This window comes from Theropithecus gelada, chromosome 1 (genome assembly GCF_003255815.1).
Source record: "Theropithecus gelada isolate Dixy chromosome 1, Tgel_1.0, whole genome shotgun sequence".
NCBI lineage: Eukaryota > Metazoa > Chordata > Mammalia > Primates > Cercopithecidae > Theropithecus > Theropithecus gelada.
This window is the reverse complement of record NC_037668.1, coordinates 65242282-65258446: the sequence shown is the minus strand read 5'-3', so window position 1 is coordinate 65258446 and position 16165 is coordinate 65242282. Positions and strand designations below refer to the sequence as shown.

The 16165-nt window shown below is 48.2% G+C and overlaps 2 protein-coding genes and 1 pseudogene across 3 annotated transcripts in view; 1 reads left to right on the top strand and 2 right to left on the bottom strand.

Moving 5' to 3' along the window:
- Window positions 1-3960, top strand: part of GNL2 (G protein nucleolar 2) — a 28926-nt gene extending 24966 nt beyond the window's left edge. Inside the window, 4 exon segments of the mRNA XM_025370229.1 lie at window positions 1479-1930; window positions 2425-2507; window positions 3013-3104; window positions 3768-3960. Coding sequence (XP_025226014.1) covers window positions 1479-1930; window positions 2425-2507; window positions 3013-3104; window positions 3768-3920 — 780 coding nt within the window. The 3' untranslated portion in view covers window positions 3921-3960.
- Window positions 3918-14672, bottom strand: DNALI1 (dynein axonemal light intermediate chain 1). Of its 2 annotated transcripts, XM_025370660.1 has the most exons (6): window positions 14522-14672; window positions 13843-13988; window positions 11577-11746; window positions 9368-9546; window positions 8856-9020; window positions 3918-5745 (listed from the first exon to the last, which is right to left on the bottom strand). In XM_025370660.1, the coding sequence occupies exons 1-6, from the start codon at window positions 14666-14668 to the stop codon at window positions 5710-5712; spliced, it is 843 nt and encodes a 280-aa protein (XP_025226445.1). In that variant the 5' UTR covers window positions 14669-14672; the 3' UTR covers window positions 3918-5709. The 2 variants fall into 2 exon arrangements, with proteins under 2 accessions (XP_025226445.1, XP_025226357.1); XM_025370572.1 differs by lacking the exon at window positions 3918-5745 and having other exon boundaries at window positions 8515-9020.
- Window positions 14673-15043: 371 nt separating this feature from the next.
- Window positions 15044-15351, bottom strand: LOC112614316 (annotated as a pseudogene).
- Between the last annotated feature and the right edge of the window lie 814 nt (window positions 15352-16165).

Genomic DNA, 16165 nt, shown 5'->3' with positions numbered 1-16165 from the left:
TTTTTTGAGACAGAGTCTTTCTCTGTTGCCCAGGCTGGAGTGCAGTGGCACGATCTCGGCTCACTGCAACCTCTGCCTCCTGGGTTCAAATGATTCTCCTGCCTCAGCCTCTTGAGTAGCTGAGATTACAGGCATATGCCACCATGCCCAGCTAATTTTTGTATTTTTAGTAGAGGTGGGGTTTCACCATGTTGGCCAAGCTGGTCTTGAACTCCTGACCTTGTGATCCGCCCACCTTGGCCTCCCAAAGTGCTGGAATTGTAGGCGTGAGCCACCACATCCGGCCAACAGACTCACTCTTTTTTTTTTTTTTTTTTTTTTTTTTTTTTGAGACGGAGTCTCGCTCTGTCGCCCAGGCTGGAATGCTGGGACTACAGGTGCCGCCACCTCGCCCGGCTAGTTTTTTGTATTTTTTTAGTAGAGACGGGGTTTCACCGTGTTAGCCAGGATGGTCTCGATCTCCTGACCTTGTGATCCGCCCGTCTCGGCCTCCCAAAGTGCTTGGGATTACAGGCTTGAGCCACCGCGCCCGGCCCAGACTCACTTTTAAAATAACCCACTCCCAAGATCACATTAGTCCATTCATGGAGATGGAGCCCTCATGATCTAATTACCTCTTATTAGGCCTCACCTCCCAACACTTGCTGCATTGGGGATTAAGTTTCTGTATCAGTCCATTTTCATACTGCTATGAAGAAATACCTGTGACAGGTTCATTTATAAAGAAAAAGAGGTTTAATGGACTCACAGTTCCACATGGCTGGGGAGGCTTCACAATCATGGCAGAAGGTGAAGGAGGAACAAAGGCATGTCTTACATGGCATCAGGCAAGAGTGCGTGTGCAGGGAAAATGCCCTTTATAAAACCGCTGGATCTCATGAGACTTAGTCATCACAAGAGCGGCATGGGAAAGACCCACCCCCATAATTCAGTTACCTCCCACCAGGTCGTTCCTACAACACGTGGGGATTATGGGAGCTACAAATCAAGATGAGATTTGGACACAGCCAAACCATACCAGTTTCCAGTGTATGAATTTTGGGGGATACATTTAAATCAGAGGACTTCCTCAAATGCCTCTCTGAGTACTGTTCTAATCTTTCACATCCAGCCTGGCCTTCATTTTTATGTAGTTGTGTGTGCCGATTTTGCATGTGCTTGTATCAGCAATTCCCTTTGGAAGGTCTAGGGAGCCTTGCTTGTCTATGGTAAATCATTGGTTGGTTTTAATGGTTTAAATAGTCTTAGTTGGCTCATCCTATGGAACTACACATATATTCCTTTGATCCTAGTACTGGTCTCTGGGCTTAATGTACATTGGTTTAAAAATAGATTAATGAAATGACTCAAATTTGGGTGTTTTCAATACCGTCCCTTAGTCCTGAGAAGAGGACTGTTTAAGAGCAAGGTGTGAGTTCAGAAATTCCATTTTTCATTTTCTGATTCTATTTCTCTCCTCCATTTCCACCCTTTAATAGCTTCCACCCTCCCCATCTTTGGAAGTTGTCCCAGAAGCAGCCCGAAAGAATCCAGGAGAGGAAGTCACAGAAACTGCAGGTGAGGGGTCAGAATCCGTCATTAAGGAAGAAACAGAAGAGAACAGTCACTGTAATACTAACACAGAGATGCAGCAGATTCTCACACGGGTTCGGCAGAACTTTGGTAAAATCAACGTGGTGCCTCAGTTTTCTGGGGATGATCTGGTTCCTGTGGAGGTGTCAGATCTTGAGGAAGAGCTTGAGAGCTTTTCTGATGAAGAGGAGGAGGAACAGGAGCAACAAAGAGATGATGTAGAAGAGTCTTCCTCGGAGCCTGAGGAGGAACATGTAGGAAACGACACCAAAGCCGTTATTAAAGCCCTGGATGAGAAGATTGCCAAATATCAGAAGTTTCTAGACAAAGCCAAAGCCAAAAAGTTTTCAGCAGTCAGGTAATATTTTCATCTTCTCACAAATTGCAGATTATTCATTCCTTTCCCGAAAATTTGCCATGAGTACCAGAGCCATATTTTTACCTGGGGTTATTGCCATTTGTTTGTTTGATTAGGTTTTTTGTTTGTTTGTTTTTTGAGACGGGGTCTCGCTTTGTTGCCTAGACTGGCCTCACTCTCCTGGTCTCAAGCAGTCCTCTCATCTCAGCCTCCTAAGTAGCTGGGACTACACGTGTGCACCACCACATTTGGCTGTTATTGCCACTTTTAAAAAGTGAGCTGTAAATTTTGTAAAATTCAGCTGCCTGCAGTATGAGAAGCTTTAGAAACACCCAGGGAGGTACAAATATGTTGGATGTTGACTTCTTCCACTGGTGATAACTACATGGATAGGAGTGGGGTTTCTTGAGTCTGTGAGTTTGTCGCAGGTCTCCAGGTCAGCATGTGATTCGGGGGAGTGAGAGGAGGAATGTTACTTTGCTTTTCTGTTTCAGAATATCCAAGGGACTGAGTGAAAAGATATTTGCAAAACCTGAAGAACAAAGAAAAACGCTGGAAGAACATGTAGATGATACAGGTGAAGATAAATTATTTCAACCATTTAGATATAATTTGCATCTTTAGAGTTTTGAGAAACCTAAGTTCAGTCTCCAAATTATCTCAGTCATCCACATAAATGTTTGTCATATCTGGCAGATTACTTTAAATTTACATACTGTTATGCAAATTGAATTATCCACTTTTCATTCTGCACATTTTTTAGGATTAAATTGGCAATTCAGGAAACTTCCTGGAAAGCGTTATTAACCTTAGAATCCAAGGGTGGGTCCACAGACAAAGAAGGGGGCGTGTTTCCTGCATTTATCCTTTCTTCCATTTGACCATCAGCTTCCATATTGAGAGCGTGGCTCAGGGCATCCTGACCTGGCGGCCTCCCCTTGGCCTGCTTTACTCACCACTCTGCTCACCTGCTCTGTCCACACTGGGTGACCTCCTTCTGATACATCAAGCTTGTTCCCACCATTGGGTTTATAGACAAATTTTCAGTAGAAAATTCCTGTTTGTGTATCGTTTGTATCCAGCACCTTCCAAAAAGGGAAAGAAGCGGAAGGCACAAAGGGAAGAGGAACAGGAACATTCAAATAAAGCTCCCAGGGCGCTTACATCAAAAGAAGTAAGTGTTGTAGGTCTTAAGTGTGGCCCAAGTAGAGTAAATAGAACCCCAGTTGTCAAGACCCACTGAAACAAATGGTCTAGAGCTGAATCCCAAGAACCCCAGTCCTCGTTGACCTAGTTGAGGTCAGATAAATAGGGTCAGGGCTGGCCTGGTGGATGAAGGTCCTTGCGTCCATGTCATATGTTTTAGGAGTTTCTAATCAACATCTCCACACCAGTGGACTATCCTCTAGAGGAGTCAGTTTCTAGTCCCAAGGGAAATGACCCGATGAGCAGATCTGTTTTGGGCAGATCACTGACCTCTGTGAAGGACAGCTTTGGAGCTGAGCTGTTAGAGCTGGAGTGGGCCTTCTGGGGAGGGGAGTGGTTAGCAGCGCTCAGTCTTGCTGCAGGGGACTTGTCAGGAGTGATGCAGAACAGATTCTCGCATTGGATAAGGGTTGGATCACATGTGGATTTGTAACTTGGAGATTCGTAAGTCACAATGGAAGAGTAACCTTAGGTCTAAGGGGGAGCCCTCCCTCATTAGCACTGCTTCCAGTAGCTGTGGAAGCAGCACGGGAAATAGAACACAGAGATGAGAAGCAGAGACTCCTGTTTTGTGAATGACTTTCAGGGTTTTGTTTTTTTTTTCTTCATCTTTTCTTGCCATTTTTTACAGCGGAGGCGAGCAGTACGGCAGCAACGGCCGAAAAAAGTTGGTGTGCGCTACTATGAAACACACAACGTGAAAAATAGGAACAGGAACAAAAAGAAGACCAATGACTCAGAGGGACAGAAACACAAACGGAAAAAATTCAGACAAAAGCAGTAATGTTTAAAAGGTTTTTATTAAATTACACAAAAGCATGCAATTAGAAATTGTGTTTTCTTCCTGCCCCATTGGCATTTCTAAGGCCATAATGCATTTGTTCTGAGGTTTGACAGTTGAAGCCCTTCACCAGTGCTAGGGAAATAAAGCCTCCTCACCCTTAAGTATTTCAGTGATAAGAGTCTGAAAGTATAGCACTTCAGGTAGACTGTGGATGAACTAAGAGATTCATCCACAGTCACCCTGTCATATAAATGTCTGACAGAAATAGGGGACGAGGTCTACAAAATGGAAAGGGTGATATTTCTTTTTTATTGGTAATGAGTGATTTGGAATAGAAGCATACTGAACTGCAAATTTCAAGGACGTTAGTGTACATGGCCTGGGCTTTGAGATACAAGAAGGCTGGGTGCGGAAGAAATAGGAGAAAGCTACAGTAATTTCTGCCTCAATGAGTCTGTGAAGTGGACCCACTTACGACACATACATTCCTGTCTTAGAGTCCTGGAACCAGCAGATCTCGTGGAAAGAGTTCTTTCCCATGGAAATGACAACACAGGCAGGTCATTTGAGTGGAGGCTTAAAATTCCTCAGGATACTGGATCAGGGTAAAAGCTGCCCCTTAGATTCCAGATGAGAATGTGTATGGTGTGTTCAGCTTGGGGAACACAGCTTTTCTGGGGGAACAACAGTGCTTCCATTGTGAGCCTTGAAGCTCACTGGACCCAAGACAGATGGCAAATGGAAGCTCTGCTAAGGAGAGTCCCTTCTCACACCTCTTTCCGGGGAAGCTGACCATGTTAGTGCCTTTTAGGTCATATTACTTGTGCAGCCTAACTGAAGGATGGAAGTTCTCCAGCTTACCACCCTAGCCCATCCTGCCTTGCCCTGAACTAAAGATTTATGTCACTCATTCAGTCTTCTGGGTCTACAAAACCAGGAGAGTGGAAGAGAAATACTAAAATGCAGTTGTCTAGCAGCCATACTCCAATCATTAGTCATTAGACCTGCATTTGGTTACCTCTTCAGTTGTTAATTAACATCACTACTTAGGGGAGTGCAGAGTCAGGGCTTGATTTTCTGCAGGATAAGGGGAACAGATCGGTGCTGGGGGAAGAGCTGAGTTGCAGACAACTCACAAAGGCCACTGTGACTAGTATTCCTTTCTGGCAAACATTTACTTTCTCCAAAGCCATAGGTTTGACCCTGCCATCGTTTCCTAACGTAGGCAGTCTGAAACCGAGGAGGAAGGGGTCCAGTTGACTGGCAAGTGTGGATAATACATTAGAAAACCAAAGCTCCAAAATGAGTTAGAAATGCATTCGAGCAGGGATAAGAAGACATTAAATAAGGAAGGCCAGAGGCCCAAGAAGCCCAAGTTAGTTAAGGTAGAAGATGAATTATGAACTAAAAGTTTGAGGAGCAGAGAAGCAGATTCATTTGGCCAGAAGTAAGTATTGGTATAAAGTGATGACGAGATAGCAGTTACTTTCTTAGAATTTGAGCTGGCAGATCCCAAGGCTGACTAGTAAACCACACACTTAGATTAACAGGGCCACACCATCTTCCATTGCCCAGCCAGGAGCCTAGCTGGCAGACCTTAGGTGTTTCATGACATTGGAGCAATAGTGTGACTTCTGACAAATACCTAGGTGGTGGTTAGGGGAGGGTATAGCTTGCTCACTCAGGAAACGCTTTTTATTACAAAGGGCTTATGATGATTTTATTGGCTGCCAGAAGAACATAGTAAATAATCCCAAGTGTCTTGTTGGAAATTATCATGTGGAAATTATCACTTCTTTGGTGCAATAATGCCTTCCAGTTGGGCCTGAAAAACAAAAACAAACTCCATTAATACTTGAACCTTGCAGCCTGATACAAATAGCTAAGAGGTGATAAAAGTCTCTGGGAAGAATAATCCAAATGCTGTCACTCCAAGTGTTCTTTTTCCCCTTGATCCCCAAATCCATATTTTCTAGATTAGCTAATTTCTGGCTTGGCATACAAGCCAGAGTCTGAGTACATGAGGAGATGCCAGACCTGTCTGGTTTCCACACAATGGCTCTGGGTATGATATAAAGCATTGACAAGGATATTGAATGCATTGTTGTAAGGGCTTTTCATGGCTCAGATTTCAGGCCAGAATATGTCTGCTAAGTTAAATATTTGGCTCTCTGGCCGGGCACAGTGGCTTATGCCTGTAATCCCAGCACTTTGGGAGGCTGAGGCGGGCGGATCACGAAGTCAGGAGATTGAGACCATCCTGGCTAACACAGTGAAACCCCATCTCTACTAAAAATAAAAAACTTAGCCGGGCGTGGTGGCAGGCGTCTGTAGTCCCAGCTACTCCAGAGGCTGAGGCAGGAGAATAGCATGAATCCGGGAGGAGGGGCTTGCAGTGAGCGGAGATCACACCACTGCACTCCAGCCTGGGTGACAGAGTGAGACTCCATCTCAAAAAAAAAAAAAAGAAAAAAAATTGGCTCTCTTGTTTAAGATCCTGGGAGTTCTGCTGGGACCAGAGGTTTGGGAAACAGCAAATTTTCAGCCACTGAAACAACTTGACATCCAATTAGAGAAATGTTGCCAGTGAATACAGAGCTGTCCCTTTTTTTGGGGGGGTGCAGGTGGGGAATGGAGTTCTGCTCTTGTCACCCAGGCTAGAGCGTGATGGCATGATCTCGGTTCACTACAACCTCTGCCTCCCGGGTTCAAGTGATTCTCCTGCCTCAGCCTCCTGAGTAGCTGGGATTATAGGCGCACATCACCAAGTCCAGCTACTTTTTGTATTTGTAGTAGAAATGGGGTTTCACCATGTTGGCCAGGCTGGTCTCAAACTCCTGACCTCAGGTGATTCACCCACCTCGGCCTCCTGAAGTGCTGGGATTACACGTGTGAGCCACCGCACCCCGCCAGAGCTATCCCTCTTTGCATAAAGCTTAAGACACTTGGGAGTTATTTACTATGTTCCTCTGGCAGCCAAAATAATAATACTGGACAGATCTGTAGGTAGGTCTAGCCTAGGGACAGCAAAGCTGCTTTATTTGCAATTGCAGTTTTGAGCCAATAAAAACAGCTCACTTCCTGTGTTACACGCCTGTAATTCCAGCACTCTGGGAGGCCAAGGTGGGCGGATCACATGAGATCAGGAGTTCATGACCGGCCTGGCCAACATGGTGAAACCCTATCTCTATTCAAAATACAGAAATTTGCTGGGCGTGCTGGCATATGTCTGTAATCCCAACTACTTGGGAGGCTGAGGTAGGAGAATGCTTGAACATGGGAGGTGGAGGTTGCAGTGAGCCGAGATTGCACTCCAGCCTGGGCAACGAGAGCGAAGCTATGTCTCAAAAAAAAAAAAAGGCTGGACGCGGTGGCTCATACCTATAATCCCAGCACTTTGGGAGGCTGAGGCAGGTGGATCACCTGAGGTCAGGTGTTCGAGACCAGCCTGGCCAACATGGTGAAACCCCCATCTCTACCAAAAATACAAAAAATTAGTCGGGCATGGTGGTGGGCACCTATAATCCCAGCTACTCGGAAGGCTGAGGCAGGAGAATCGCTTCAACCCGGGAGGCAGAGGTTGCAATGAGTCGAGATCATGCCATTGCACTCCAGCCTGGGCAACAAGAGCAAAACTCTGTCTCAAAAAAAAAAAAAAAAAAAATTTAAAATGCCCACTTCTAAAGAATCTTTCACCCTGGAGATTGCAAGATTGCTTTTAAATGTTAGAAATATGCTAAGGTATTTGGTTTGCTCTTGTTGCTAATCCAGGAAGAACTGGGGAACTCAGGCTTGTGAAAAAGGAATATGGCAGTTAAGGAAAGCAGCCTCAGAGTCTGCTAAGGAAACAGATTCATCTATGGCTGTGAAAGTTTCTTGCTTTTCTTTTTGTTTAACTTTTCAGCAACAAGAAAAGTTCCAGTAGTGGTTAATAGAAAGCCTTCTTTATTGCAAATGGCCAGTCCTGCTGGTGTGTAGACCTAACAAGCCTGCCAATGTCAAGACTGTAAGGTTTCTATCTGAGTCTAGGGAGGAAAGGGAGATCCATCCAGGGTCCTTTGGCCAGGGCCATGGGAAAAAGCCACTAAATGTCAGGCTATCTGTCCAGAACAGTGATGCTCAAACTTTTGCAAACATTAGAATCACCTGAGACCTTGTTAAAGCACATTGCTGAACCCCAACCTCAAATTTTCTGATTCGGTAGATCTGGGGTGGGTCCAATAATTTGTCTTGCTTAGTTTGCCAGGTGAGGACGATGCTGGTCTGGGGCCTACCTTTTGAGAACCTTTGGACCAAACAGCGGGGAGGTGCAGTGCCTGTAGCATGGCCTCCTGCCCAGCTGTGTCCAGCAGCCCCCTCCCTCCCGTGACCTCAGCCGGATAAAAGACCACTGCTGGCACTGGGCTTCGAGGAAGAGCACCTACGCCTGGGTTCCCCGACCACATTCCGGGGGAAGGTTTCTGATTTGAAATGGTTCTTCCTCTCAAAGGGCCCTGCTGCCCACTGGTTCTGACTTCTTCCCTGGTTATGCCCTGAAACAGTGCCTCAGAGGAGACAGCCATGGGACAGCACTACCACGCAAGCCAGCTGGAGCCCCGCTCTCCCCCAGGAAGGCTCCAACATACCAGCTTCCAGGGGAACGGAGTTTCACTTTTTGCCATATCCACCTCTTCCTTGAGGATGGGCAACTTTTTTCCAGGGAGAAGAATCCTCCACTAGAGAGCCAGGCTGAGGCGCCTCAGAGATTTGGAGTTGAGAGTAGAGACCCCCTCTGGAGCCCTCCCCTTCTCCCACCACCAAAGTCAGCTTCCTTTATTCTTTGGCAGTGCATGTGGACAAACAGTTAAAAGCCATGGAAAAGGAACCGAATGCCTGGCCCGTGGGGCTGGGTCTTGGGGCGGTGGGCACCTCCACCCCAGCCTGTGTGTTGATTACCTTCAGCTGCTGATTCGTCCGCTTTAGGAACTGAATCTCCTCATTGTGCTTCTTCTCCTCCACCTGCCGCCTCTCGCTCTCCCGCTTCTCGGTGGCTTCACATTTTGCCTTCTGCTCGTTCACTTGCCTCTCCAGGTCTCTCTTTTCCGTCTCCAATTCTGCAATCTGAGGAGAGAATGACCAGTCATCCTGGGATGTCGCCAGGTGAATGGAATGGTGTGAGCCTGGGTGGAAGGGACATGGGACACAAGACATTGCCAGGGTATATACTGCCACCCAGTGGGAGGTCAGTGCCTGGCATGGAGCGTCCACAGCAGAGACAACTCTGCCAAGACCACCAGGCTAGCCATCATACTCAACCAGGGGTCCCTCACTGAGGTGATGCAGGTCCAAGTGTTGTGACTGTCAGGAGAGCACCTTAGGAGGCCAGAATGTAGTGCTGGAATGACAAGCACATGGCCCTGCGGTTTACAGAAGAGACGGGGCCAAGGGTCACAGTAAACCCCACTCACTTTCCTCTCCATGTCTGACTTCCCCTGCTCAGCCTGCAGTGCCTTCCTCATGCCAAACGCCACGCTGCTCTCGTACAGGGTCTGGTAGGCAGCGATGGTCATGCGGATCTCGTCCCGGACTCGCAGCAGCAGCAGCCCCCTCTCCGCACAGTTGATGGTGACCTCCCGGATCAACTCATCTTCCAATGCACACACACCATGAGATCAGACAGGGCGTGGGGAGGGGGCTTGCACTGTGTCTACTGCAAACACCCTTCCTCTTGGGAAGGACATTAGGGTGTTCTCGCTTGGAGACAAAGTACAAAGCCTCAGAGAAGGGCCTCAGGGAGGCTGCCCTCAGTGGCCCAAAGAGCCTTGCCATGCAGTGACTCCTCTGAACTTGGCACTTGTGAGTAGCACAGAGTCAGCAAACCTGGGTCGTCCAGGGCAAAGGAAACAAGAGGCTCTGGTTTGTTTGCAGCACTGGGTCCCCTCCCTTCTGGCCTTTGGTAAAAACTGGTTACTATTCGAAAAAACCTGACTTCTTCTGTTTAAAGATGGCAGCTGTTTTAAAGCAGCTGGGACATCCTGTGTGCCCCCTTGGCTGCACTGGTTTGAGGCTGGAAATGGCAATGTCTAGAGCTTGCCCACCTATCTCCCCATAAATGCTGACCTGGAGGGCGAAGCGTAACAACACACGGATAGGGAAGCCTGCTAAACCCTGCAGCTGCCTGAGGGTTTGAAGGTGATTTGCAGATTGGCACCCATAAGAGCCAGTGAGACTGGGCCGGGGGACAGCCATTTGACACCAGCACTCAAGGAGGTGCATCTTAAATCTCTCGTGTCTGTCGGTTAACAACAAATCACAATATTTTTCTGGACCAAGGGCCAAATATTCGTGGATGGATGGATGTAAATACTGAACATTAATCTTTCTGACTAAAAAATTAGCACATGCTTATTACAGAAATCTTTGGAAAACCAGATGGAAGTTCTCGTTTTACTCCAAACATCTGCTAAGGGGGTGAGGAACTCAAGTTGCCAAGAATACAGTGGCTGGCAGCTGGAGGACTTGTAGAAGAGGTGGGGCTGGTGTAGGGAAAAGAAAGAGAGATCAGACTGTTACTGTATCTATGTAGAAAAGAAAAACATAAGAAACTCCATTTTGACCTGTACCCTGAACAATTGCTTTGTCCTGAGATGCTGCTGATCTGTAACTTTGCCCCAACCTTGAGCTCACAGAAACATGTGTTGTATGGAATCAAGGTTTAAGGGATGTAGGGCTGTGTAGGATATGCCTTGTTAATGAAATGTTTACAGGCAGTATGCTTGGTAAGTCATCGCCATTCTCCATTCTTGATAAATCAGGGGTACAATGCACTGCGGAAAGCTGTGCAGGGAGTTCCAGGGCAGGGACCTCTGCCCTGGAAAGCCAGATGTTGTCCAAGGTTTCTCCCCATGTGATAGCCTGAAATACGGCCTCATGGGATGGGAAAGACCTGACTGTCCCTCAACCCCACACCCGTGAAGGGTCTGTGCTGAGGAGGATTAGTAAAAGAGGAAGGCCTCTTGCCGTTAAGACAAAAGCCTCTGTCTCCTGCCTGCCCCTGGGAACTGAATGTCTCAGTATAAAACCCGATTGTACATTTGTTCTATTCTGAGATAGGAGAAAAATCGCTCTGTGGTGGGAGGCGAGACATGTTGGCCGCAACACTGATCTGTTACTCTTTACTCCACTGAGATGTTTGGGTGGAGAGAAGCAAAAATCTCACCTACATGCACATCCAGGCATAGTACCTTCCCTTGAACTTATTTGTGACACAGATTCCTTTGCTCACATGTTTTCTTGCTGGCCTTCTCCCCACTATCACCCTGCTCTCCTGCCGCGTTCCTCTTGCTGAGATAGTGAACATAGTAATCAAGGAAACTCAGAGACCGGTGCCGGTGCGGGTCCTCCGTATGCTGAGCACTGGTCCCCTGGGCCCACTTTTCTTTCTCTATACTTTGTCTCAGTGTCTTATTTCTTTTCTCAGTCTCTTGTCCTGCCTGACAGCTGGGAAGGGGAAGAGGGCAGTTAGCTGTTGCTGGGTGGGTCAGGCAGTGGGAGAAAAGGGGATTCCAGTATGAGATGGGCTCCAGCTGTAGGGTGCTCAGGCTTGGATCTGTGCTGAAGGTGAAGGGAAGGGAGCAGTAGGGTGTGTAGTGTCCACCCCTCACCTGGCTCACTCACCAAAACACTGTGAGTAGAGTTCCCTGCGGACAGGGCAGATGCCTGTTTCCCTGGCCTGCCGCTGCTGCAGCTTTAAGTCTAACTGCTCCTGGAGGTGCACCACGTCCATCCTGGTGCTAGGGGTGCTGGACACCTGCTGGATCCATAGCTGCGTGTCTTCCACCCACTCCCTGTGGCAGACACAGCGAGACTGAGCAAAACCCATTGACTCGAGGGTCCCCAGCACATGAGCAGAGAGGGCCCTTTGAGCCCTCTGCCTGAGCAGCAGTGAGGGGCAGCTTTGCCACCAACCCAGAATCCTCCATCCCTTGGGATGTGAGGTTCCAAAGCCACACCCGCTATGCTGCCTCCGTAGGGACCTCGGGAATGGGTAGGTAGTGGACAATTTCCACCACGGCAACGGGCCTCTGTGAAATCATTCCCCACCATTTCAGATCTTACCCTCCTAACATGTTGAAGACCGATTTATGGTGGTTGCTTGATCTGAACAGTAGGAACTACCCACCAACTTATGGGGTGGGAAACACAGGACATCATGAACCTTGTGTGAGTGAGAAAGAGGCAGATGTGTGTATCAGGGGTGGGGAGGTTCGTGAAGGTGTGTGCCTGCATAGGCCCCCACAATGAACCTTGTGGCAGAGATGGCCAGGTTGTGGAATCACATGGAGGAAGTTTGAAGGCAAAACTGCCATGGGGGAGAGGATTTCTGCATCATTGGTGGGAGGGAATCAACTGAAAAGTGACCCCCATCCTTTGACCTCCACCTCAGAGGAGATGACAGTCTGTCTTTCACTGTTTTCCCTTTTCCTCATAGCCTTACAAACTGTGCTGTCAACTTATTACATAAAAATAGATGAAAAGGCATGTTGCTGCAGAAGAAAAAAGCAAGAAGAGGAGATCATGTTGGGCAGGGGTGCTGTGCTATAGCGAATTCTCAAGGAGAGCCTCCTGGAAGAAATGACATCTGAGAAAAACCTGAGTGAAGAAATGAAAGGAACCAGGAGAATATCAAGGGAAGAACATCTTTGGCAGTGAAAACACCAGCTGTCAGGGCCCTGTGATGGGAGAGTGAATGAGGCATTTCAGAAATAGCAAGTGAGGGCCGGGCGCGGTGGCTCACGCCTGTAATCCCAGCACTTTGGGAGGCCGAGGTGGTCAGATCACGAGGTCAGGAGATCAAGACCATCCTGGCTAACACGGTGAAACCCCGTCGCTACTAAAAATACAAAAAACTAGCCGGGCTTGGTGGCGGGCACCTGTAGTCCCAACTACTCGAGAGGCTGAGGCAGGAGAATGGCGTGAACCCAGGAGGCGGAGCTTGCAGTGAGCCGAGATTGCGCCATTGCACTCCAGCCTGGGCAACAGAGTGAGACTCCGATTTAAAAAAAAAAAAAAAGAAAAGAAATAGCAAGTGAGGCCCCTGTGGATTCAGCACAGTGAACAGTGAACAAACAGAGTAACAGGAGATAAGGTCAGGGATATATCATAGGCTAGATCATGCCACATGTTCCAGGCCATTGTAAGGACTTTTGATTTTAGTCTGACATGGGAAGCCATGAAAGAGTTTTGGGCAGAGACTGGCATGATCTGACTTATGACTTAGGGGCTGTATGGAGGATAGCTATTAGGAGCAGAGTGGAAGCAGTGTTTTCAGACAGGAGACCATTGCAGCAGTGCGAGTGGCCACCAGTGACGAGAACCAAGATGATGGAAGCAGAGGTGGTGAAAAGTGGTTGGATTTGGGAAAGAATTTGAAGGTGGAGCCAAAAGAATGTGACGAAGGATAGGACACATGCTGTGAGAGTGACCAAAAGGAATGAAAGGTGGTTTGAGTCCCTAGTAAAAAGTTCTCAGAAGACGGGGGAAGAGCAGACTGGGGGAGGAAGAAATTGCGATTTAGTTTGAATATGTTGAGTTTGAGATGTCTATTAGATAGCTTCATGAAGATAATGAGGAAGTAGAAGACTACATGGGCCTGGAGTTTAGTGGAGAGGACAGGGCTGGAAATACACATTTAGGAGCCATCGGCACATAGGTGGTATCTAAAGCCATGAGATTGGGTGACAGCATGCAGGAAACAAGGGTAGATTGAGAAGAGGTCTCCCACCAGCCTGCCAGGATCCAGCCATATGTAAGTTCTAGGAGCTCTGTGATACTGGGAGAAAACCCCAGCCAGGAACGGAGGCAGAGTGCCTCCTCCCACACTCCCAAAATCCACGATGCAAAAGCCTAGGCCTTCTCCCAGCCACTGCTCCTACTTTCTTACCTTGGGGGTAGTATGGCATTCAAGATTTCTTCTGCTTGCTTTGTAGGATCTGGGACACAGGGAGCTGAGGGGAGCTTGGTCTTGGGTAGCTGTGGGGCTGAACCTGAAGGTCCAGGCTGCTGGGGGCTGACTTTCAGTAGCCGAGCCTGAGATGAAGGCACAGGTGAGGGCAGGAAATGGTTCAGGAGCTCAGCTCCACACATTCCCAACCTGTAGATTGCTCCAGGTCTTCCGCACAGTCCTCCCCTCTTCCTAGCCTACTTTGGGTCGGTCTTCTCAGCAGAAATTATGTCACAGAGCTGAAGGAGGCCATGAAGTCTGGTCCCAACTCAATGCTTGAACAAGTGTTTCTGGCACATGTGCTCAGGCATGTGCTTTCACACCTCTGGTGATGGGGAAATCACTACCTCATCTATTCTTGGATCCGGGTACCATGAAGAAGAGTGAGCCCCATCCATCTCCCTGTGACCTCCTTTCCCATCCTAAATCTGCCCTCTGGGGTCACACCCAACATCTGGGCTTCCTATACAATCCTCTCACCTTCCTTCTCCGACTTCCCAATTCCCTTTACTCCCAGTCGCTGCAATCCCTGTCCCTTGAGATTGCTGACCCTCAGTGCGGGAACGTGTCTTTCCCCATCGGAGTTTCGAGGCTTTGTCCTCTGAGGCCTCGTCCTTACCTTGGGGCTCCGTTTCTCCGTGTTCCGGCTCACCAGTACAGGGGTGTCGTACTTGAGCAAAGAATCTGCGGGGGGAATCATGGCGGCGGCGAGAGTAGCAGCCCAGCAGCTGCCCCGTCCAGTGTGGGCCTTGTTTGCCGTCACCATGGAAACCGCCCCTCACTCCCGCCCCCGCGCTTCTTGGCCTGGGCGGAGCTTCGAAGTGGGGCGGGGCCAACAACCGGCGAGTGTCATTCTGTGCCTCCTGGGCGGAAACCTCTTGTTCCTGGCTTCTTAGGCCTTCTGCTCACCGGTTCGTCCCTGTACTCTTGGAAGCAAGGAAAAACGGCGGTTCGAGTCCCTGCGCTGCGTCTAGCTCGCGATTTGAATGAAGTGGGCAGATCACCTTTGCCGTGCCCCAATTTTGTCACCTGAAAAACAGGAGTCATCTCCTGACTCCTCATGAAGGATTAAGGAACAATTCCCAGAGGAAGTAATCTGGAGTTCCTAGATTTTTTGAAGGGTGTTTTTTTGTTGTTGTTCCCAAAATGTGTTTATTGAGATTGTTTCCCACTCATCTTGATTCAGAGTGCTTTTAGTGCTGCTTCCTCCTGAAGGAACATCCTTCTGTAAGCCTTACTTTTCCTCCCGTAGGCTGGCAGAGGACAGTGGAGCAGCCAACACACAAAACTGCCGTTTGTGCATGGCTAAAGACTGGTGATTTTATAGCATCCTGGGCATTTCACATCCATGAAGTAGGAATTGGGGCTCCGCACCAGGCGTTTCTCCTTGTGTTTCCTCTTCTCTTCGGGGGAGGGATGAAGGAGATCCTTTGCAAGAGGCATGTTCTCGTGGGTAGGTCGTTACCGCCAGAAAGGGCTTGTTTTGTTTTTTAAATTGAGATGGAGTCTCGCTCTGTTGCCCAGGCTGAAGTGCAGTGGAGTGATCTTGGCTCACTGCAACCTCCACCTCCCAGGTTCAAACGATTCTCCTGCTTCAGCCTCCCGAGTAGCTGGGATTACAGGTGCCTGCCACCACATCTGGCTAATTTTTGTATTTTTAGTAGAGACGGGGTTTCACCATGTTGGCCAGGCTGGTCTCGAACTCCTGACCTCGTCATCTGCCTGCCTCGGTCTCCCAAAGTGCTGGAATTACAGGCGTGAGCCACCGCGCGTGGCCTGAAGTATTTTTCTAATTAAATGGAGAAATGACAATGTAGGAGCCAATGGGAAACTTCCCCTTTGCCCCCTGAGGAGTCGCTCAAAAATCAATTCACAAAAGGCAGATTAATTGGAGAAAAAGCATACGAATGTATTTAAAGTGTATACACGGGGAGAATCACAGCGTGATTACCCACCCCGAAAGGGGTTCAGAAGCTTATATATATATCCTCCTGGTAAAACAGACTTATGAGGGTGGGAGAAGGAGGAATTCTGTTCAGGGATTACTAGGCAGAATGAATTAATAAGGGAACAGAGATACATTTGTAAATAGTTTTTTGTTGTTTTTTTGTTTTGGTTTGGTTTTTTTGAAGACAGGGTCTCACTCTGTAGCCCTGGCTGGAGTGCAGTGGTGCCATCACGGCTCACTGCAGCCTCCAACTCCTGGGCTCAAGTGATCCTCCTATCTCTGCTGGGACCACAGGCACGAGCCACCAGCCCCTGC

Bases quoted from the DNA above. Each gene is read 5' to 3' on its own strand.
- DNALI1 (XM_025370572.1), bottom strand. From the start codon at position 14,668: ATGGTGACGGCAAACAAGGCCCACACTGGACGGGGCAGCTGCTGGGCT. The intron at 13,989-14,521 runs GTAAGGACGAGG...CCTTCATCTCAG, and splicing joins CGGAGAAACGGAGCCCCAAG to GCTCGGCTACTGAAAGTCAG. The intron at 9,021-9,367 runs GTGAGTGGGGTT...TTCTCTCCTCAG, and splicing joins AGTCAGACATGGAGAGGAAA to ATTGCAGAATTGGAGACGGA.